At 39.3% G+C, this 24,175-nt stretch overlaps 2 protein-coding genes across 12 annotated transcripts in view; one reads left to right on the plus strand and one right to left on the minus strand.

Annotated features, from left to right (window-relative positions):
* On the plus strand, positions 1–22,644 carry mtmr1a (myotubularin related protein 1a). 7 transcript variants are annotated; one of them, XM_026936026.3, is made up of 17 exons: positions 1–467; positions 5,393–5,498; positions 5,829–5,852; positions 8,099–8,122; positions 11,728–11,803; positions 11,911–12,005; positions 12,115–12,222; positions 12,699–12,800; positions 12,906–12,989; positions 14,018–14,167; positions 14,476–14,664; positions 14,889–15,074; positions 16,054–16,260; positions 16,349–16,441; positions 17,113–17,226; positions 17,378–17,554; positions 18,362–22,644. In XM_026936026.3, the coding sequence occupies exons 1-17, from the start codon at positions 349–351 to the stop codon at positions 18,524–18,526; spliced, it is 2,019 nt and encodes a 672-aa protein (XP_026791827.3). In that variant the 5' UTR covers positions 1–348; the 3' UTR covers positions 18,527–22,644. The 7 variants fall into 7 exon arrangements, with proteins under 7 accessions (XP_026791827.3, XP_026791829.3, XP_026791830.3 ...); XM_026936025.3 differs by having other exon boundaries at positions 2–467; positions 11,725–11,803; XM_034303558.2 differs by lacking the exon at positions 5,829–5,852 and adding an exon at positions 10,502–10,570 and having other exon boundaries at positions 2–467; positions 11,725–11,803.
* cd99l2 (CD99 molecule-like 2) overlaps positions 20,864–24,175 on the minus strand; it is a 13,662-nt gene continuing 10,350 nt past the window's right edge. For all 5 annotated transcript variants that reach the window (XM_026936062.3, XM_026936063.3, XM_026936064.3 and 2 more), the window contains one exon: positions 20,864–23,613. In XM_026936062.3, the coding sequence (XP_026791863.3) occupies positions 23,552–23,613 (62 nt within the window). In that variant the 3' untranslated portion in view covers positions 20,864–23,551. The remainder of the gene's footprint in view (positions 23,614–24,175) is intronic.

Consider the following 24,175-nt stretch of genomic DNA (forward strand, 5'->3'; position numbering starts at 1 on the left):
GTTTTATTTTGGTTAATGAGGTGAATGTTAGGGTTAGATTTGGGTGTAGGCATAGCTTTAAGAATTATTTCAAAGGAAGGTCCTCAGTAAGATAGGAAGACGTGTGTGTGTGTGTGTGAGAGAGAGAGACAGAGAGAGAGATGATTTCCTCGCCATAAGTAAACGGAAGCGCTTTTTGTCAGCAGCATAATAGCAAAAGCACTCCAGGAAGCGATGACGGCGTTTCCTTCATAAGGGAGGGGAAGAAGAGCACACACACACACACACACTGATAGCCGACTGCCTCCCCTTCTGCACAGAGAGATAAAGCGATAGCGACAAACATTCAGGAGACAGGAAGCGGAAAACATGGAGAAACAGGCGTGTTCTGGCTCCGAGAATCCCGCGATACCGCCGGTTCCGAGGAAGCCGCGGGCTCTGGCAGTAAACATCGCGCCTCGACAAGACAGCAGCGACTCGGTGGACAGGTGAATATGGCTTCCTCCTTTCTCTCTCTCTCTCTCTCTCTCTCTCTCACACACACACACACACATAATAACAACATACAGGGTTCGTTTATAGCTCGTTTAGATGCCCGGTGCACAGTCGACACCGCCTACCAAAGGAAAGGGCTCATACACCCATCCATCATCTATCCATCCATCCATCCATCCTCTGTGCCGGCTTTCTGTTTCTCCACTGTTTTTATTTCGCAGTTCAGCGCATCAGTCGTCCTGAAATGATGCGTTGTAGGTCTTTATAAACGTGTTAAAAGAAGCTCTGCATTATCACTGCTAATGAGGGCTCATCATGTAGGCCTGCATTTTTTTCAAATACCCGAGACATCAGTTTCTCAGTGATGAGGACAGAGCTCTGCTTCAGCCTTTATTCAGCTACAGAGCTTCAGCCTTTATTCAGCTACAGAGCTTCATTCTGCTTCAGCCTCCATCAGCTACAGAGCTTCAGCCTTTATTCAGCTACAGAGCTTCAGTCTGATTCAGCTACAGAGCTTCAGCCTTTATTCAGCTACAGAGCTTCAGCCTTTATTCAGCTACAGAGCTTCAGCCTTTATTCAGCTACAGAGCTTCAGTCTGCTTCAGCCTCCATCAGCTACAGAGCTTCATTCTGCTTCAGCCTCCATCAGCTACAGAGCTTCATTCTGCTTCAGCCTCCATCAGCTACAGAGCTTCATTCTGCTTCAGCCTCCATCAGCTACAGAGCTTCATTCTGCTTCAGCCTCCATCAGCTACAGAGCTTCAGCCTTCATTCAGCTACAGAGCTTCAGCCTTTATTCAGCTACAGAGCGTCAGTCTGCTTCAGCCTTTATTCAGCTACAGAGCTTCAGCCTTTATTCAGCTACAGAGCGTCAGTCTGCTTCAGCCTTTATTCAGCTACAGAGCTTCAGCCTTTATTCAGCTACAGAGCTTCAGTCTGATTCAGCTACAGAGCTTCAGCCTTTATTCAGCTACAGAGCTTCAGTCTTTATTCAGCTACAGAGCTTCAGCCTTTATTCAGCTACAGAGCTTCAGTCTGCTTCAGCCTCCATCAGCTACAGAGCTTCAGCCTCCATCAGCTACAGAGCTTCAGTCTGCTTCAGCCTCCATCAGCTACAGAGCTTCAGCCTCCATCAGCTACAGAGCTTCAGTCTGCTTCAGCCTCCATCAGCTACAGAGCTTCAGCCTCCATCAGCTACAGAGCTTCATTCTGCTTCAGCCTTTATTCAGCTACAGAGCTTCAGCCTCCATCAGCTACAGAGCTTCATTCTGCTTCAGCCTTTATTCAGCTACAGAGCTTCAGCCTCCATCAGCTACAGAGCTTCAGTCTGATTCAGCTACAGAGCTTCATTCTGCTTCAGCCTTTATTCAGCTACAGAGCTTCAGCCTCCATCAGCTACAGAGCTTCAGTCTGATTCAGCTACAGAGCTTCATTCTGCTTCAGCCTTTATTCAGCTACAGAGCTTCATTCTGCTTCAGCCTTTATTCAGCTACAGAGCTTCAGTCTCCATCAGCTACAGAGCTTCAGCCTTTATTCAGCTACAGAGCTTCAGCCTTTATTCAGCTACAGAGCTTCAGCCTTTATTCAGCTACAGAGCTTCAGCCTTTATTCAGCTACAGAGCTTCAGTCTGATTCAGCTACAGAGCTTCATTCTGCTTCAGCCTTTATTCAGCTACAGAGCTTCAGCCTCCATCAGCTACAGAGCTTCAGTCTGATTCAGCTACAGAGCTTCAGCCTCCATCAGCTACAGAGCTTCAGTCTGATTCAGCTACAGAGCTTCAGCCTCCATCAGCTACAGAGCTTCATTCTGCTTCAGCCTTTATTCAGCTACAGAGCTTCATTCTGCTTCAGCCTTTATTCAGCTACAGAGCTTCAGCCTCCATCAGCTACAGAGCTTCAGTCTGATTCAGCTACAGAGCTTCATTCTGCTTCAGCCTTTATTCAGCTACAGAGCTTCAGTCTCCATCAGCTACAGAGCTTCAGCCTTTATTCAGCTACAGAGCTTCAGCCTTTATTCAGCTACAGAGCTTCAGCCTTTATTCAGCTACAGAGCTTCAGCCTTTATTCAGCTACAGAGCTTCAGTCTGATTCAGCTACAGAGCTTCATTCTGCTTCAGCCTTTATTCAGCTACAGAGCTTCAGCCTCCATCAGCTACAGAGCTTCAGCCTCCATCAGCTACAGAGCTTCAGTCTGATTCAGCTACAGAGCTTCAGCCTCCATCAGCTACAGAGCTTCAGTCTGATTCAGCTACACAGCTTCAGCCTTCATTCAGCTACAGAGCTTCAGCCTTCATTCAGCTACAGAGCTTCAGCCTTCATTCAGCTACAGAGCTTCAGTCTGATTCAGCTACAGAGCTTCAGCCTTCATTCAGCTACAGAGCTTCAGTCTGATTCAGCTACAGAGCTTCAGTCTGATTCAGCTACAGAGCTTCAGCCTTCATTCAGCTACAGAGCTTCAGCCTTCATTCAGCTACAGAGCTTCAGTCTGATTCAGCTACAGAGCTTCAGTCTGATTCAGCTACAGAGCTTCAGTCTGATTCAGCTACAGAGCTTCAGCCTTCATTCAGCTACAGAGCTTCAGTCTGATTCAGCTACAGAGCTTCAGTCTGATTCAGCTACAGAGCTTCAGTCTGATTCAGCTACAGAGCTTCAGCCTCCGTCAGCTACAGAGCTTCAGCCTTCATTCAGCTACAGAGCTTCAGCCTTCATTCAGCTACAGAGCTTCAGCCTTCATTCAGCTGCAGAGCTTCAGCCTTCATTCAGCTACAGAGCTTCATTAAACCTGCTCACTTCACACACAATACACTCATTACCAACACCATAGCAGCCTGGTGTCCAGAAACTGGGGCAGTCCTCCAAACCTGTCATTAGTTATATTAGTATTAGTTTTAGTTGTATTGGTATTAATTGGGGTGCTTGTATTATCTTTGTAGGTTCAAGTAGCTTTACTGTAGCCATTTTGAATTTTTATTTGGTAACTTGCCGGTTTCACCAAGAAAATGGAACCATCCAAATGAAGTCAATACCAACTTGTTGTTGTTGTTGTTGATGTTGTTTGGGGGTGATATTTTGTCTTTGTAGCTTTACTTTAGCCATCTTGAATTTCTAGCCAGTTTGGTCACTGACTCGTTTCACCCAGAAAATGGAAACATCCAAACGAAGTCAATACCAGCTTGGTGATGTGGTTGTTGTGGTTGCTTGGGGGTGATATTTTGTCTTTGTAGGTTCAAGTAGCTTTACTTTAGCCATTTTGAATTTTTATTTGGTAACTTGCTGGTTTCACCAAGAAAATGGAACCATCCAAATGAAGTCAATACCAGCTTGTTGTTGTTTGGGGTGATATTTTGTCTCTGTAGCTTTACTTTAGCCATTCTGAATTTCTGGCCAATTTGGTCACTGACTCGTTTCACCCAGTAAATGGAAACATCCAAATGAAGTCAGTAACAACCTGTTTTTTTGTTGCTGTTGTTATTGTTTTAATGTTGGGGGTGTTTTGTCTTTGTATGTTCAAGGAGGTTTACTCAAGCCAGTCTGAATTGCATAAGGATATATATAGGCACATACTCTGTTCTCAGCTATCTCGGAGCTGCATTGACATGCTCCTCACACACACTATTTCCTTTGTGTGAAGTGTGTACTTCTGTCGCTTCTTAGCATCTTATTTTATTCTTACTTATTTAGTTTACTAAGTATGGGTTCTCTGTGCATAGTCTGTGTCCTTGTAATTTCTGTTACTGTACTGCTACAACAAAACAATTTCCCTCAGGTATCAATAAAGTTATCTATCTACACTCACTGTTCACTATATTAGGAACACCTGTACACCTACTCATTCATGCAATTATCTAATCAGCCAAACGTGTTGCAGCAATCCAATGCAAAAAATACGGTCCAGCAGCTTCAGGTAATGTTCACATCAACCGTCAGAATGGGGGAAAAATGTGATCTGAGTGATTTTGTCTGTGGCATGATTGTTGGTACAGTAACTCAGATAACCACTCTGTACAATTGTGGTGAGCAGAACCTTGAGGCGGATGGGCTACAACAGCAGAAGACCATGTCGGTTCCACTTCTGTCAGCCAAGAACAGAAAGCTGAGGCTGCAGGGGGCACATGCTCACCAAAACTGGACAGCTGAAGACTGGAAAAACGTAGCCTGGTCTGATGAATCGTGATTTCTGCTGAGGCACACAGATGGTAGAGTCAGAAGTTGAGCCAACAGCATGAATGCATGGACCCAACTTGCCTCATGTCAACAGTCCAGGCTGGTGGAGGTGGTGTAATGGTGTGGGGAATGTTTTCTTGGCACACTTTGGGCTTGTTAATACCAATCAATCATCGCTTGAATGCCACAGCCTATTTGAATATTGTTGCTGACTGTGTGCATCCCTTCATGGCTACAACTTACCCATCTTCTAATGGCTATTTCCACATAATAATGCACCCTGTCACAAAGCAGAAGTCATCTCAAACTGGTTTCATGAACATGACAATGAGTTCAGTGTTCTTCAATGGCCTTCTCAGTCACCGGATCTGAATCCAGTAGAACACCACTGGAATGTCTGGGTAGAAGTTGGGGTAGAATGGGAGATTCGCAGCTTGAAAGTGCACCTGAAAAATCTGCAGGAACTGTGTGATGTGATCATGTCAACATGGACCAGACTCTCAAAGGAATGTTTCAAACATTTTGTGGAATCCATGCCACAACAAACTGGCAAAATTATTTTATAATTTTTATTACTGTATGATTTTATAGTGTTCCTAATAAAGTGTTTGGTGAGTGTGCCATGATAGGCATATAATGGTATGTCACCATGTACATGGCATAATATTTTGATATTTTTCAGTAAGGTAGTATGTGGTCTCAGTGATCAGGTGAATTTACTCTTCGTGTGTGTGTGTGTGTGTGTGTTTCTCAGCCCCACAGGCTCTCATGTTGAATGGTGTAAACAGCTGATTGCTGCCACAATCTCCAGCCAGATCTCAAGCTCCGCTATTCCTGAGATTGTGAACCGTGACTGCAAGGTCAGCAGATCCAGTATAGTGCTGATGTTTATTTTTAATGTTTCAGATTCTTTCCTAATATCATTCATATCATTATTCAAACTAAAGCAGTGTTACATGATTCCTAATCTACATGTGAGTTCATTGTATGTCCACATCATTTTAACAAAAACACATTTTATGTATTTATCTTCATATTATCGTGAAGCTAACTGGAATGGAAAAAAGCAAACCTACTTACTTGCTTACTACCTAGTCTGGTTTTCAAAGTGAGTGTAGTACAGGGATACAAAATCCATTTTTCTTTACTGTATGTGTCATTGTGGTGCATGCATTGTTTTTGACCAACAGATTGGGTGGAAGCTAGAGCATAGGGTAAGACACGAGTGTGATATGTGTGCTGCTGTGTCTGTGTGCTTCTGTATTGATAGAGTGCATAATACAACAAGTGAATAATTGTGTAATTCTGTCGTACACTGTTGGCAATCACTCAAATTTAACTGTTTGCTTTCCCTTTGCTTGTTTTTGTTCGGCAATGCTTTTAAACTCTCTTTATTATTGGTCATATTGTGCTGTGATCACATGTGCTGATATGATTCTTGTTATTGCTTATTACAGATATGAGTGCGGGTACTTTGTCTGATCCTTTAAAAGAAATAATTTTTAAAGAAAAAAATAATAATTTGCACAATTTTCACTTTATCCCAATTGGAGTTGATCTGTGTGGACCTGTTTGGTGTGCTGGAGCTACAAGGCTAATTATACAAACTGTATACCTAACACACTCAAAACCATTGTTTGGCTGAATAATATATTTTGTGTGAAGACAAATAATATCATATTAGCAATGAAAGCTGTAGGATATCAGGCAGCACTGCTGTTAAAGTGCTGTAGCACGATCTATTGCAGCATTGAGTGAAAAAATGTCTTTTATCATGCTACTAATGCTGCTATTGTTAACTGGTACGACATGTCTGTGTAGCTGTACAAAATATCACAAACAAAACACTAAATTTCAATCTCATTTAAAGATGAACCAGGAGAAATCCTTCAGTAACTCAACGTCGTATCTATATTATTATGAAGCCTTTATTAGATTTCTAAGGCTGAGAGGATTCTGGGTGTAGACATGACATCATCTCTGTGTTAATCCTCCTGCAGTCCTAAAAGCAATGGCCGAAATAAGTACATATTACATAAATGTCTGACTCTAACGTCATTTGAAAATGTAATTTTCCTCTCAGCATTTGGTTACTACTATACTTGCCCAGCTTTATTATACAAAGCTTTTAACTACAATGTGACATAACAGTCTGAGACGCTTTTATTCATTTATTAGGAAAGAAATCATTTAAACAAGTCTGTTATACAATGTGTAAAGAAATAGGAGTTGGAAATACTAGTTCCTGAATCCATATGCTTTGGTTGAAATCACCATTTTGTTCATCATGAAATTAATATAAAAATTATACCAGACATGATATGGAAATATACAAATGAACAGATTTAATCCTTAGGTGAGTGAACCTCATTGTCACTGATCCACATTCTTGACTGCATTGTTCTGGCCAAATTACTGCTTATTAATACATCTTATATAAATCTACTACATCTGATCTTCCTTTTCAGTGCCTCTCGCCTCAGTTTTCTACCTCAGAAAATTATCTATCACTTTTTAATCATGACACTTTTGAGGAGATGCACGAGCCGAGAAGAAATGTCCTCTGATATTGCATATACAGTACAGTTCAGTACAGTGAGGGACATAAGGCTCGAAAACATTTACACAGTCTGAATCTATCCCAACATGTGTGACAATATCGTTACACTGTACAGCCATGGTATACAAATCAAACTATATAATAGTATCAAAATAATCTTTTTTTTTTTTTTTTTAAATCAAATTTTTATTCAAGACTGCAAACCATGTTAAAGTGCAAAGATACATTGGTATAAAATAAAGGTACAACACTTTGAACAGTCTTACCCTTATTAAGTTCCATCCCATTCGCCCATGGCGACCATGTAATCCCCCCATCCCCCATCCCACTCCCCCATAACACGTTAAGGTGCAGTTATTGACAATACATGCAATAAGATCACAACCATTCAAGAAGATAACACTAAGATGAAAATAAATAAATAAACAAAAAATTACAAATTTTAATCTAACAATCAATTACATGTACAACATGTAAAAACAATTAAATCAATTACAACAGCTCCTTAATTTTAGAGATTGCCCTTGACCATGCAGAGAGAGTCTTTTGAGTAGCTCCATGCATTCTTGCCACTGATAGTTCTATGTTCATAATGTCTAAGAAAGAGTACATCCAATGTGACCAGACCAGGAGTGTGGAGGTTGCCAGCATAAGACACGCATTTTCTTTCTGCAGTCAATCCAAAGAATAACAGTCTTTTCGGAGTCAGTAAAAAACTGAAAGATGAGTCATCAAAAATAATTTCTAAATTTCTACATTTCCACCTTCAAACCTCATTCCACACTTCTACAGCTATGTGCTGAGGCAGAAACTGATTCCGCCTTTATCACCTCTATTGACTGCATGTTCATCTATATATGTGTGTGTGTGTGTGTGTTCGTGTTTGTCTGTGATCGACAGGTATCCAAGAGGCCTAATTTGAGGGTAAGATTGTCTTTGAGAGCTGGCTGTGTCTAATCACTCCTATCCAAGCTCCTATCCAAGCTGATTCCTTAGTTTCATACACTATTTAGCCAAAAGTTTGTAGACATGTGACCTTCACGCCCATATGTGACCCTTTCTCACACTGTTGCCACAAAGTTGGAAGTGTAAAATTGTCTAGAATGTCTTTGTATGCTGTAGCATTACAATTTCCTTTCACTGAAACGAGGAGGTTTTGCCCACATGTTCCAGCATGACACTGCCCCTGTGCACAAAGCGAGGTCCATAAAGACATGGTTTGCACTGAACTCGAGTGGCCTGTACAGATCCCTGATCTCAACCCACTGAACACTTTTACTGAACTGGAACACCGACTGCACCCCAGGCCTCCTCTCCCAACATCAGTACTTGACCACACTAATGCTCTTGTGGCTGAATGAGCACAAATCCCCACAGCCACGCTCCAAAATCTAATGGAAAGCCTTCGCAGAAGAGTGGAGGTTACTATAACAGCAAAGTGGGGACTAAATCTGAAATGTTCAACAAGCACATATGAGTGTGCTGGTCAGGTGTCCACAAACTTTTGGCCATATAATGTAGGTTAACACTCTTTTTCTCCTGCATGACTTTAGCCTCTGCCTCTGGTCTTTATACTCACTCCCCCAGTGCTGGCTTTTAGTAATAGATATGCATGTGATACTTGAATTTGAAGAGTAAAAACCTATGGTATAACTGGCACCATTTGCCCAGTCCGGGGTGTGTTAAATGTGCAAGTAGAGTTCAGTGTGTCATGTGCACTATTAGGTCCTGTTCTTTTCTTTCTTTCGTTCTTTCTTTCCTTCCTCCTTTCTTTTTTGCTGACCTTTTGTTGATCTAGTGTACAATATGGAAAGTGTCGCATTAATTTTAGTGTTGTTACAAGTAAAATTAAGGAAAACTAAGCAACTTAATTCCATAGAAAGTAGGCATGCTATCCCAGTGAAAGTCATTCGCCTCTTTCTTCAAATCTTAGTGGAGTTATAGTCAGAAATCCTGATTAAGAGGAGCACCACTTTTAGCAAAAGAATTGGACAGTACTATTCTTCTTCTTCTTATTGTTGTTGTTGTTGTTGTAAAGAAGCTGTGGTGAAGAAATGTGCAGGATTGTGGGAAGTATGTGACCTTTGACTTTTCTGTGCTTTGCTAGTGGACTAGTGCTGTTGAATGATGTTAAGACATACCAACCTCTAGTACTATGATGTTCGTCTGAATTACAAGAAATATTTGCAATAACTTAAAATGTATTCATTATAGACAGCTTGATAAAAAAAATTTTATATAGAAAGTCACTGAGAGTCATCTGATTTTTATTTCACTTTTTAAAGATCTTGTAAGAATAATTAAAAAAATATAATAATAATAATAATAATAATAGTAGTAATAATAATAATACCCATGTCCAACAAAACCAAAAGTTTGCTTTATCATCTTTATTTGAACTAGTATGGAAAGAAACATTTTTATTAGGCAGTGATTCATGCAAATATACAGAAATAAAATGAAGAATAGGTTGAACTGAAGGGGAAAAAAATCTATACAAAAATAAAACATACAAATACTAATGTTACACTTTAACATTACTGATTATTCAAAATGGGTTTCTCTTCTCCTCTCTGGCTGTTTTTATTGTTGACGCAGTGGCCTTCAGCTTGCTGTTGAAAGTGTCAAGGTCTTATTATTCACTGGCGCCTCTCATTTGTACGTTAGGCCTTGGTCACCATGGACCTACAAAAACATCTCGTAGAGCCGGACTGATTACCATTTTTTAGAGCATTTAAAAATGAGATTATACCTGATTTTATACCTGATCATTCATAATCATTTAAGTATAAGAATGAATGGATCGGAATAATAAGCACACATATAGGCATGTACCTCAGGGGAAAAACTCCCTACACCCTTGGCTTGTTGGATTGTATTATACTGTATAGTGAATGTAATTGTCGTGTGTGCATTTGAAGGTTTATATAGGTGCTGAAGGAATTTTACTTTCCGTCTCAGTAAACTTTCACCTGCACATATGATATGTACAAGGTTATGTGCTTTAACATTGGTGCTGAATTACTGAATGCACTTGGTAGAATCTATAACGCTGAGTGTGGTATGAACGCTGAGTGTGGTATGTGTGCTGTCAACTTCCTCATATCACACTTCCTGTCTTTGTATTGAGGTTTGAACTTTAGGCCTAAATGTGTGTGTTTACGCTGCTGCATTCTTCCTCTCTCATGTTCTCTTAATTTAGACTCTTCCTCACAGTGTTAACTTATTTCAATTCTCTGTTCTTTTTCTTGCTCTGTTTTCTTCTTCCACTTCTGTCTCTTTCCTGCTTGGCTGTCTGTTCAGTCTCAGGACTCTAGAGAGGAACATAGCTATGAGGGTGACAGTGACACTGAGCTGCCTCCTCACGCTCTGGCAAGTCTCTCTTTAACCCCTAATCATCCTTCCTTTCTCTGCTTTCCCTCCACTCAGCAGCTTCTCTCCTCACTTACTCTTCTATTTCTGCTGCACACTGACTGACATTATTACTGTGTTTTGCATTAATAACAGCTCACTTTTGCTTGCTACGCCTCCTGCAGTGCTGTAGTCCTGCATCTCAGTGCATTTGTGTTCAGCCTTTCTTTGAATCTTTCGCAAAGCACTTACAGGAATTACGATGTATTTTGTATTATTTTTATAGCATGCATTATACAGGAACACAGAATAAACTTGGACACAATTTAAAGGAAAGACATGACAAGGAAATCAGAGTTGAATTTATTTATATTTGAAAAAGTACACATTAAAAATCATAACATAACATACCTTTTGTGTTATTCAGCCAAAATGTTTGTAACAGTATTGTTTTGGTAGACCTGGGTTAGTCCCCTAAACTGGAACATGGTCTCCTAAACACTGGATTGTACATTTTAAATTAGCTGCTCTAATTGTTACTGACTACCTATGGCACTTGTTAACACATCAAATAAAAAGAAAAAACACAAAGGAACTATGACTTGTTTTTTGTTTGAAACTGCACCCTATTCACTGTATAGTGCACTATTTTGGGAGTTTGGCCATTTTGTAGCCTTGTCTGAAAGCAAAGTGGAGGATATCGAGTTTGTTATTGAATTCCCACAATGCACTGTTTAGAATTAGTGTCCAAATTGTGCCCTGTGAAAGGTACAGAACGGTTAGTACTATTTAGTACTAGTACTATTAGTACTGTTAGTACTATTTTGGATACAAGGTTGAATACACACTGGTGCAAGCAGTGACAATCGGGATTAGTCAATCCTAAACTACACAAATACTGATTTATGGAAGGTGAAGGTGTAGGACAGGCAAATCATGCTTAGATTAGGGCTGCCTAAATTTCTATTTAAAAAATTACTTATAATGCAAATTATATGGAAATAAGACCAACATTAGTAAGCAATCACAGATTTTAAATTCCCTCAGGCCTTAAATTATAGTGGGTTTTTTTTTGTCAGTTTAAATAATTGTTTATATGCAGATGCCTTTGTATTTTTGTGGTTAGGGGAGTCATTACTTTAGACTTAGTTCTAATTTTACATATTTCTATGCAGCAGGCATTTAAAGACATGCAGAGGCCAGTTCCCATGGATGAGGTTCCACTAGTCCCTGGGGAGAGCATTAAAATAACTGGTGAGTGTTTTCTTGAACTCCTTCACACTACACCGCATGACATTTCTCACGAGATGCTTCTGCAGAAACACCTAGGAATCTCTGACTGTTTCTCTCTTTATCTGTAGCTAAAGATGTGATGTATATCTGTCCGTTCACTGGAGCCGTGACAGGCACGCTCACAATCACCGACTACAAGCTTTACTTCATGAGTCTTGAGAGGGTGAGCGATGGTCTTAATGCAGTGTCATTTGTGCCATTAAAACTAATCAGCAAAATCATTTGTCATTTGCTCCAGATTAAATCAGCTTATAATCACATACTGTTTTTAGGATCATCCCTTTGTGCTGAATGTGAATTTGGGAGCGATAAGCCGGTTGGAGACCATCAGTGTTCAGAGTCATGGGGAGAATACGCAGGGAATGGAGATCGTCTGCAAGGTGAAAGACTACTCTATAAGGTCGAACGTGCATTGCTGTATGTTCTATTGCAAATGATGCAAGTGTGGTTTGAGTAAGTTAATGGTGATCTCTTTAAATATCGATGAACTGGACCTGCTGACCAACTGAGAAAGAACAAAAGAGAACATTTACAGTTACTGAGTTTTTACAGATGGCTGTATTCACAGTAACATACTATTGAGAGTTGATACAGTAAGCACTCTAGGGTTAGGGGCCTTGTTCAATGGCTTTTTCTCTTCACACAAGAGTAATTTACAGCAAAACTGAAATCCTGAAGGATTTCTATTTACTGCATATGCTCACTCATTGGGGTATAACATAATCTTGTTTTAAAAATTAACTAATGCACTACTTGAACTGGCATATGAGATTCAAACACAGGAACAGCATACATACACGTATTTATGTCTCTTTTAGGGATATGAACTCACAACCTTTCTCTTTTTCTCCATCAGGACATGAGGAGTCCTAGGTTTGCCTATAAGAAGGAGGAACAGAGCAAACTGGAAATTGTCGAGACACTTACCAAGTGCGCCTTCCCGCTGTTCAATGATCTGGTGAGTCAAAGTGTCAACTTTAATATGTTGCCAGGTTTTGTTGCCGGTCCTCGATACAAGAAAAGTTGAGGAGTAGTAAATAATTGATTTCACATCTTTTTCCAGCCCCTGTTTGCTTTCCAATACACGGAAAAGTATCTTGTAGAGGGATGGAAGGTTTATGACCCAGTATCAGAGTACAAGAGAATGGTAAGACATGTTGTAACACTGTATTTACATTTTGGTGAAACTTCAACAAAACATGGAAAGTTAAATACTGCAGAATAAAAAATTTAAGTAATAGGTTTTAAAGAAATAGGTTTAAGTGAACTGAGAAATGTTTGTCAGTTTTGATTTTATTGAATCTAGATCTAACTGGAAAAGACTAATCTGGATCACTGTAATTAGGCACTTGTAGCGCACAACATACAGTATATTACTGTCTTTGACTGATACTAATGATGCATTCAACTTAACTCAGAAATCAGAAGTGTAAGCTCGGGATTATGTCATTTTCGCACTACAAAGTGGGGAAAAAAACATGGACATCCAAAACATGGACATGAAAGCGTATGTTTTGTTAGCAACAAGCTACCAAGGTGACGTTAATTATAATGCGTTTATGATTTATTTACTTTCTCAGAACAGCAAGCTGCACAGACAGTGTTATAGCTTTAACCATCTATTGTGTCTGTGTCGTCTGACCTAAAGTAAATATGACTATAAACTGATTTAGCAGTGAAGTGATTTTCACTGTTGACGGTGGGAGCGTCCATGTTGACTTGATGTCATATGCTGAACTTGGGGTTGAGGACACATTCCTAACTTTCCGGGTAGGAATTCCAAAATGAGAAGGCTTTCCTGTGGGTTTTCTAGTCAAAGGTTGGAAATTCCAAGTTGCAAGTCTTACTCAAATGCGTCATAACATTGTCTGTTATCTGTAAAACAAATGCATGCTTTATATTAGCATATACCCACAGTGACTGATTTATCAAACAAGTGCATGTGCATTTTAATAAAAATAAACAAAACTAATTTTGAGTTCCAATATAGAATCTGAGTGGACCGTGAATAACTCATTAAATACAAAGTTTTAGGTATTTGATGGAGCTTTTGTTTTAGGATTTTCCTTATTTATTTGCCAGTAATTAAACAAAAAGTATTTAAAACCTTTTGGCTCATAATGTGTGTATATTTATTGTTTTTTTTGTTTTGTTTTGTTTTTGTCTCTTGTACAGGGTCTGCCCAATGAAAGTTGGACTATCAGTAAGATAAACAGTAATTATGAAGTGTGTGACACATATCCTGCACTCCTGGTCATCCCAACTAGTATCAAAGATGACGAGCTTAAAAGAGTGGCGGCTTTCAGGGCCAAGCATCGCATACCGGTCAGTGCGTGTGCAAGAGTGTGTTCTTTAATGACTGAGTTACTAATAATAGACTTATTGTTAGCGGTGTTAATGCTGGTACACGCATTAATGGCATAGTTTAACCCTACCGGACTGGCCATCCTGCCCGTTTCACGTTGTCTGTAGAGCATCTTTGCTTCTCAGTTATCAGTGATGATATTTTCCAAGAAACTAGGCATATTTGTCCATCAATCCCCAGTGTATACCATTATTCCTTCATAATACCTTGCTGTCCGTGTCACTTCTAATTTCTGATGTACAGCATTTTGTTGCCTGCTCTCTTTCAGGTCCTCTCTTGGATCCATCCTGAGAGTCAGGCCACGATTGTGCGCTGCAGTCAGCCGCTGGTGGGCCCCTCAGACCGCCGCTGCAAAGAGGACGAGCGCTACCTGCAGACCATCATGGACGCCAACGCACAGTCACACAAGCTGAGCATATTTGACGCAAGGCAGAACAGTGTCGCTGACACTAATAAGGTAAAGAGAGAGAGAGATGTTTTCAGATATAAGTTCAGTTTATGATTTCATATAGATATATTTATTGTGTAAAAATGAAATGCATATATTTTTATATATATTTGTGAACATTGATATACAGATATATAGATTTTATAAGGATTTATGTATAATAATGTGACATGTTTTAGTGTTGAGTATATTCTAGCATCGCATCCTCTTCTCTCCTCTCTTTTCCTCTCCAGGCTAAAGATGGTGGCTATGAGAGCGAAAGTTTCTATCCCAATGCGGAGCTGAATTTCCTGGATATTCCCAACATCCATGTGATGCGGGAGTCTCTGCGCAAGCTGAAGGAGGTGGTCTACCCCACCATAAACGAACCTCACTGGCACTCTGCTGTAGATGCCACGCACTGGCTGGAGTATATCAGGGTAAACACACACACACATTAACCTCATAAGAAATGAGCCTTACAGAAGCCTTACACCTGCTCATTTATGCAGGTATGGAATCAGCCAATCATGTGGCAGCAGCACAATAAAATCATGCAGATGCAGGTCAATAACTTCAGTTAATGTTCACATCAAACATCAGAATGGGGTAAAAGTGTGATCTCTGTGACTTTAACCATGGCATGGTTGTTGGTGCCAGACAGGCTGGTTTGAGTATTTCTGCTGATCTCCTGGGATTTTCACATCAGTCAAGAGTTTACAGAGAATGGTGTGAAAAACAAAAACCACTGAGAGAGCAACAGTTCTGTGGGTGGAAATGCCTTGTTGATAAGAGAGGTCAGAAGAAAATGGCCAGATTGTCTCGAGCTGCCAGGAAGGATGTAGTAACTCATATAATCACTCTTTACAACTGTGCATGCATTGTTCTGCTGCCACGTGATTGGCTGATTAGAAAACGTGCAGGTGTACAGGTGTTCCTAATAAAGTGGACAGTGATATACATGGTATTTTTGAATTGATTTCTAATCTGTATTTTAATGCCATTATATATAATATTATTACTCAATAATTGTTTTTGAACAAGTACACATGCAGAGAGCAGCAATGTCTAGCTGTATTTAAACAGCGTGTCTTCTTTGTTAATATTCCTAATTGAAGACAGAAAACAGAAGATCATAAGAGCACAGAGCTTCTGTTTTGTTTTATAATGAAATATTATGCTCTGAATCTACATTGCTAATAATTATTACATTATAATTTTTAATTACTTATAATAATTACTTAATTACTTGTTATTATCTACATTCTAGTGTAGACAACATTTGTCACTTTAAGATAATGAACGCTGTGACCCTAACTAAGGACGAAGCAGAACTTTTTTACTCAGTCAGTGAAGTGATGGTTGTATGACCTGACTGTGTGTGTGTGTGTGTGTGTGTGTGTGTGTGTGTGTGTGTAGCTGTTATTAGCAGGTGCAGTGCGTATAGCGGATAAGGTTGAATGCAGTAAGAGCTCGGTGGTGGTGCACTGCAGTGACGGCTGGGACCGTACGGCTCAGCTCACCTCTCTGGCCATGCTGATGCTGGACTCGTACTACCGCACGCTCAGGGGCTTCCAGGTGCTGATCGAGAAGGAGTGGATCAGCTTCGGACACAAGTTCGCCTCGGTGTGTATGCGCAGTGAGTGTGCGGTTGTGTGTGGATGTGTGAATGCATGGATATTTAACCTCATCTTTCTACCTCTGTGTTTCCCAGCGTGTTGGCCATGGAGATGAGAATCACGCCAACTCTGAAAGATCCCCTCTCTTTGTGCAGTTCATCGACTGTGTGTGGCAGATGATGAGACAGGTCAGCTGTTGATACTTTACACCACAGTGCTGCTGAATTCTCCGATCTGTTTGGTCAGAAGGCATTGATTAATTTTCTATAACAGCATGGCTCTGACAGTAGTTCCAGCTGCAAGGGAAATTACAGGCTTACAGTGATGTGCTCGTTCTCGTTTCTACAGTAACAGCTCATTCACACGGACTAGTACAGTATGGAGTACACAATACATAATCTCAGCTTACTCGTAAAAATATTATAAATTTGTTGTTATTTAACAAAGAAAAAAACATATCAGTGATCTAGTTAAGGTTTATATAAGTCATCCATTTAACATTTATGGAAGGAGTCTCCAGTGTCAGTAAGTTTTCCGCCATGGGAGAGTCTTCAGGACTTTGCACTTTCCCATGACATGACAAGTCTTATTCATTTCAAGAGTAAGGGCAAAAAAAAGAAAGGTTTGTGAGGGAATGATTATTTTTTTGCATGTTATAAAGTAAGAGATAACAAGAGCTAACTCTTCTTCCGGATGTTGTATAATATTAAATACAATTAAATGAAGTAAATAATTGTAATAAATAAACATAACTTCAATATTGAGCAAAAGACTGTGATTATCTGTTCAGGCATTATTGTGCAGCCCCACATTTACGTAAGCAGTTTATTGAACCCACTAAGTGTCTGTTCATTTTCAGTTTCCTTCTGCCTTCGAGTTCAATGAGCTTTTCCTCATTACCATCCTGGACCACCTCTACAGCTGCCTGTTTGGTACATTCCTCTACAACAGTGAACAGGAGAGAGTGGAAAAGGTACGCTCCACTTTTTTCACTAATGGGGGAGGCTTGTTGGAATACTGTTGGAATATTCTGAATTGAAATGAACTTGTCTAAGTGTATCATGACTTAGTGTGTTTTGTCTCTCTCTCTGACTCTGTCTCCTTTCCCTCTTTCTTGTTTTTAGGAAGTACAGACTAAAACGATATCATTGTGGTCCTACGTTAACAGTCAGCCGGAGGACTTTACTAACCCGTTCTATGTGGACTATAAAAACCAGGTGCTGTATCCACTGGCCAGTCTCAGACATCTGGAGCTCTGGGTGGGTTACTATGTGCGCTGGAACCCACGCATGAGACCACAGGTGATTATACTGCAAAACACACTCTATGAAGCGATGGAGAGCTGCTTAAAAATAGTGGTTCCAAAATATACCAAAATATCCGGTTACTTCATGTGTAACTGAACAGTGTCACCTCAAACTAAACTATTAGGAAAGCAAAATGAAAACGTAAATGATATTCCAGGTTAAAGAACGTCACTTTTTATCTCCACCGAGTTTGCTTATTGCAGAAAAGCTGGAATAAAGGATCAGTATCCAGAAGTGCCATATGCACCAGGACTCGACACACAAGAACCTCTGACGCTGTTGAGTCTTCAGTTGTTCCATTTTCAGTTCTACTTTGTGTGTACAGGTTTCCATTTTCAACAAGCTAAATATAAATCAGTAGGTTTTCTTGTTCTGCCACAACATTCCACTTTTCCTTTTAAAGTACACTCCTTGCTTTATTGTCTCACTGCATTACAAAACCCATCAGTGTGAATTTTTTTTTTATTACTTGTAACTGAGTTTTCTTGTGATTCCTGTACATTTCTCTCCTCTGCTACTTTCCTCTTCAGCTGTTGTCTCAGTAAAGTGAATGAAATGAAGCAGTTACATGCAGTTACTAGTGACGACACTTACACCATGTTATATACAGTATATGACGTGGCTGGAATTCATTCCAAAACACTTGAGGAATAGTTAGCAATAAAGATTAAGGTTAAATCAGTTTGATTATTGAGCTTTAACAATGATGCATAAATAGAATATAAAGCTAATGTAATCATTTTGAACATCAGTGTCCCAAAACTAAATTGCTGTTTGTGTGCTTTGTTGATTCTTACGTAGATGCCGGTCCATCAGAATTTGAAGGAGTTATTATTTTTGCGTGCTGAGCTACAGAAGAAAGTGGAGGAGCTCCAGAGAGAGGCCACGTCATCACGCTCCATCTCATCTTCAGAACATGCTTCTTCCTCCTCTCATGGTGGTACACCACTTCACACTGCTGTCTAAACACACACACACTCGCACAACACATATTTAAGAGCACATACTGTGTTTGCTCAGTGAATACATTCTCAGGCACAAGTAGGGAGTGGATGAGAATGAAGTGGGCAGACACTCACACACACACACACACACACACACATTCCTGTTTGTGTTTTTTTAACTATAGAGAAGTAACCTAGTGTCGCATTTTATAAATCCATTTTTTATAAACTGTGAAAAATCTATCTTGTAATGATAGTCAGCATGTCCGCAGCATGAATTCATAGTATTCACTATCTAGTGTTTGACCTGTAAATATGAAAAAAAAAAATGTATTAATATATTTGTACTGCATTTTAATCTTTCCCTGTGGCTTCATTTGCTCCTCTGTGCCAACTCCTGTTCATGTTTTAACTTCTGAATGCAGCTTTTAGCTACGTGAAGTTCTTTTAAATTTTTTAAATTAATAATTCTTCTATTTTTGTATTTTATTAGTTACTTTCCATTTCATGTCCACTTTGTCATCACACTGAAACTTGACAGTTATTTCAGTATCATTTTCTCATAGATCTGTCTTTCATGTTGCTAATATAGAGAAGCACTGAATAAATAGTAAAATGTGTTTTAGTATGAAGGTGTTAAAATGTTGAGTTGTACGCCTCAGTACAGAGCCATTCCTGCCTCATGGACTTGTCACTGGTATTGTTTGAATAAATTTAACTGGTAATGAAAAGTGTTGTCAATGATAGGGAAGCAAAACAGAGACTTAAAGATTTGAATTTTACAAGCCATTGAATCTGATAATTAAATTTATACACTAATGAATTCATATCATCATAGCATGTTTTTTTTTTTAATCACACATCTGTATTTATTTGTTTTGAATTAACTTCATTGAAATTCAAAGACGTCTTTTTCAAAGTTCACATATTCACGTTGCTCGTTCCAGTGCTCAGATTCAACCAGCAAAATTCACTTTGAAAATAAATACAGGTCGAGTATCAGGGCTGCCCAGGAACAGGCAAATGTAGACGAGTCTGGAATGAGAGACCATGTTCAAAAGACCATCTGAATATAGGTGCTTGATTTTTTTGAAAGCATGAATTTGAATATGTGAACACAGGGGGAAAAAAACTCCTTAGACTTTCAAGGAGGTTAATAAAAAAATTAAACATAAAGATCTGTACATGTCAAGGTATTATTTTTCAATGCTATGAATCCATTGGTGTTTGAATTGGATGATTTACATACTGAATGATTGTCTCGGTGGTGCTTCCATACATACTGCTCTGTAAAGGGTAGTGAAAGTCCACTGGTGTTTCATACATGAACCATTCGATGTAATGAAGGGTGAACTGTGAATCATCAGTGCAGAGCTGGAACTGGAGGCGTGTTACACTTCTCATAGCAGCTACCAGATTTTAGTTACGTCCCTTACTTACAAGATGCCCCAGTAGAACGTCTTTTATCTTTCAGTGCAAACAGGAAAAAGGGTGCCAGTGGAATATAATCAGTGAATTAAGGATCACAATGCAACTCAAGGTGCTGTAGAGGGACACACACACACACAACCTTTGCACTTTGTGTCTGTATTTTTATGCTTATACTATACACTCACCAGTCATTTTAATAGTAATGCCTGTATACCTGTTTATTCATGCGAATATCCAATCAGCCCATCATGTAACAGCAACACAATGCATGAGGTTCACCGAAACTGGACAGTTGAAGATTGTTGAAACTGCTCTTTTTCCTGTCCTCAATCATCCAGTTTCAGTAAGGCTGTGTAGCCCCAAATTCCTGATTCCAGGTTCTTGGGTAACAGGAGTGGAATCCAATGTTTTCTACTGTTCTCAATGTTTGGCATGCTGTGCATTCTGAGATGCTTTTCTGCTCACCATGTTTGTAAAGAGAGCTGATTTGAGGTTACCATGGCCTTTCTATTAACTCAAACCAGTCCGGCTATTCTCCTCTAATCTCTCTCAACAACACGGTGTTTCCACCCCCAGAACTGCCGCTTACTGTGGAAATCCCAGGAGATCAGCAGTTTCTGAAATACTCAAACCAGCCCATCTGGCATCAACAACCATGTCACAGTCAAAGTCACTGGATTACATTTTTCTCCATTCTGATGTTTGATGTGAACATTACCTGAAGCTCTTGATCTGGTCCTGCTTGATTTTATGCACTGTAGATAATTGCATGAATGAGCAGATGTACAAGTGTTTATATTCAAGTGATCAGTGAGCACATCTCCTATCCAACATTGAGGTTTTTTGGGACAATACTTAACAATGTACCTGACTTTGTTCTAAGCTTCTGACATTCCAGTGAAAAAAAAATAAAACAATCCAAGTCAAATTCATTTTCAGTATTTTTTATTATGTTTTTTCTTCATGTTAATCTCTTTCTATCAGGTATTGCCAGTGAGAATTGAGACTTAAAACAGATCTTTAATGCCAAATACAAGTAGAAAATTGAAGCAGAAGATTGTCAGTAGATCTTAAATAACCTCTTGCTTTCACATGATGGAGTCTATGTCTCAGCAATGAGTCTGGACTGGAGTGAACAGGCACTGGTGAGACAATGCAAAGTCCTACACTATAACATTTCAATTTGATCTGTGGTGTTGGTGGTAAATATGTCACTTCACTGGCAGTGCAAATCCAAAACACTTCAGAAAACTCTTTCCCTACAGAACCCGTCCATACGTCAATGCAGTAAGCAAGAAAAACTGTCTACAGCTAAAGAATCTAAGCATGCATCTGTTTTCACCCTTATAGAAAATGTTTTGCAGTTCCTATCCAAAAGACACCAAGAGCCCAGAATTCCTTAGAAACCAAATGCAACCTCCAACTCATGGCCTTTTCAATAACTTGATTCACAGACGTAGCCACACTGATCACAGTACATCCTTAAAATCCACCATGCCGGGGAAATTTAACAGTCAATTACAAAGAACGCACTGCTTTTAAATAGTTGAAAATGTACGTTTTTCAAGGCCTTTGTGAATTTGAAATTTCGCTACAAACCAAGTCTGAACAGTCACCACAATCTGAGGCAAAAACGCACAAAGGAACAAGATCACATCGTCATTGCCTTGTCTTTGGTGTTTTACATTTTTGCCAAAAGTAACACCAGAGATGCTACGTTAAAGTGTTCAAGAAAATTGCAGCAGAGTAAAAAAAATTACATTCTGTTAGATTATAAACATCGACTGGAACTCTCAATAGGACGTGACATTGTTGATGTGTTGCGTACAAGCGGACATTCAACCATATTTAGATGATGCGTTGTGCATGTTCTGTCTGTGTTCTTCTGTAATACACTGAACTGTCCTACCAAGAGTTCGACCACATACACATTCAGCTGAAGCTGATACAGTCAGCATACTGAACTCTCCTTTGCGATAGTGCGGCCGCTTAACAGGATAAGGCCTAAGAAGTGAAGCACCAGCAGCTAGTGGCTAAAAAGATAGAGAAGGTGCAGCAGAATTGAGCTCGGCAGGGAGGTGACAGGTGACGGGAAAAACTGGGGAACCTCGGAAAGGAAAACAGGGCTGTGTTCCAAATCTTTTACTGCCTCCTCTTCAAACTCCAAAAACCTCTGGGCCCTACAAGTAAATCCAAAGCTGAGGAAAACAACCGTTCATACAGCGCAACCAAGCCTTGTCAAACACAATGTTTGAGTGAAGGGAGGAAGTTACCAAACACAGACCAATTGGAACACAGCCAACCCAGCAAAACTGTAAAAGGGACAATAGAATGTAAGTGGATCAAAGACAAAAATCTAATCCCATACACTTAATATGACTATTAATATGACTGCTAACAAAATCTATTGTACTGTAGCTACACTGCTACAAGTGTATATAAAGATACACCAATACAACCATTTGAGTACAAACATGAATAACACACAAAGCACATTTTACAAGCACAATATCTTTAAAAAATTCCAAAACGGCAAATTCCCTAATAAGGAAAAAAAACATAACATGTTTGTGCTAACATGTAAGACTTTAGTTTCTACATATTCCAAACAAGTATACTTGGATGTCTTCATTACAGTAAGCTCGCCTCTGAAAAATCTGCTACCATTTTTGTACCAGTAAACACACACACACACACACACACACACACTCTCACACACAAAACAACAAATTAGCAAAGGTTTCTTCAACACAACCAGCTTTTGATACATGTAAGCTCACTTCCAATTGTCAGTCACTTTTTTAAAGCAAATTAAACTGTGAGCAGCTATCTTCAGTTTTCTGTAAGCTTCTCAAAAGTCCTGTTCAATTCCAGGGCACAAACAAACTGCCTATATACAACAATTAATTCACATGGCTCTGAAAAAAAGCAGGGCACAAATGTACAAATCATTGTCATTTTTTAAAATGTGAAATAGGAAATAGGTGCTTGAAAAAGATAATAAACCTTTAAGCAACTGGGAATTACTTTAAGGTCACCTTCATCAACAATCAATTTATAAATCAGGAAAGCCTGGCTCTGGTCCTCAATTCCTGAACTCATCCACAGTGTGATGGTTTCTCTCACCTAACACTCGTGAGTAATGACCCAAGGAGATAAAGAAGGTGTGATTCAGGAAAATTCCCAAACTGTACTGGACAGTAATCATACAGGACCACAGTCAGGCTTCCCTGCTCTAAAGCTTTTCCTGTAGAAGTACTTATTTTACCATTATGTGGATAATCCAATCACAGACTGTGGATTAATGATACACACTAGTTACACAGTGATGCTTTCACACAAACGTGTGAAGGAAACAAAAAGCTGGAGCAGCACTAATGCATGAATAGTTTGTCTCAGTTTGTACTTTCAATTAGCAACACAATAAACTTCTGCACAATTTTCAACTTCATAGGAATAATATTGTAAACAGTCATATTAGTGACAATGAAGGCAAACAGTTAAACAAATATTCACAGAAAGTTTGACTTTGTGACAAAGCAGATGGTTTTTCCCCACTGAGAGCGTGTATGCATTGAGCACTGCTCCCTCTTCAGGCTGGGAGACGTATCACAGCTTACACCGCGTTGTCTTCTGTGGGCGGCTCAGCATTGGGGGGCTGGAGGAGAGTTTGCTGAACTGTAAAATGAAAATAGTTTTATTAAACGTCAGTTGGTTTATCACGTACAATGCCAACAGTTTCAACAAAATTATCTATATATGACAAAGCACAAAATACAAACCATCTGGATAAATGCAAACAAACTATTAGCACATTATTTAGCCCTGTGTGTTTTTTTTTTTTTTTTTTTTGTGACACTTGCATATGGAAAGATTACTTGACTTGACTTGTGCATCTCAAGATTTTGTCAAAGTCAATATGATTAATAGGTTTTTTTTTTAAAGAAAGGATTATTACTGTGGTCAAGTACAAACCGTCAAACTTAATATAGGAAAAAACCAAATCAGAACCAGAACCAACCAACCAGTCTGCCTCATTTATCAAGCTGGATTTGAACAAATTAATTTCTACTTTTAGAAATTTGCTATTAGTGAAAATCCTGTTAGTTTGGAAAAATGTTCATATCCTACACTATTTTCTGAGGTTTGTGTAAATTTATGCAAATTTACTCACTAATGTGAACCTCAGTTGATCAGCTTCAGATCGTATAATTGGCATGGGTTACAGTAATTTTATATA

The sequence above is a fragment of the Pangasianodon hypophthalmus genome, chromosome 4 (genome assembly GCF_027358585.1).
Source record: "Pangasianodon hypophthalmus isolate fPanHyp1 chromosome 4, fPanHyp1.pri, whole genome shotgun sequence".
NCBI lineage: Eukaryota > Metazoa > Chordata > Actinopteri > Siluriformes > Pangasiidae > Pangasianodon > Pangasianodon hypophthalmus.

What these genes read in the sequence shown, in the direction of transcription:
- mtmr1a (XM_034303558.2), top strand. Translation starts at nt 349, where the DNA reads ATGGAGAAACAGGCGTGTTCTGGCTCCGAGAATCCCGCGATACCGCCG. An exon ending in TTGTGAACCGTGACTGCAAG is followed by an intron (nt 5,499 to 8,098) that starts GTCAGCAGATCC and finishes TGTGATCGACAG; the next exon opens with GTATCCAAGAGGCCTAATTT. An exon ending in TCCCGCTGTTCAATGATCTG is followed by an intron (nt 12,801 to 12,905) that starts GTGAGTCAAAGT and finishes ATCTTTTTCCAG; the next exon opens with CCCCTGTTTGCTTTCCAATA.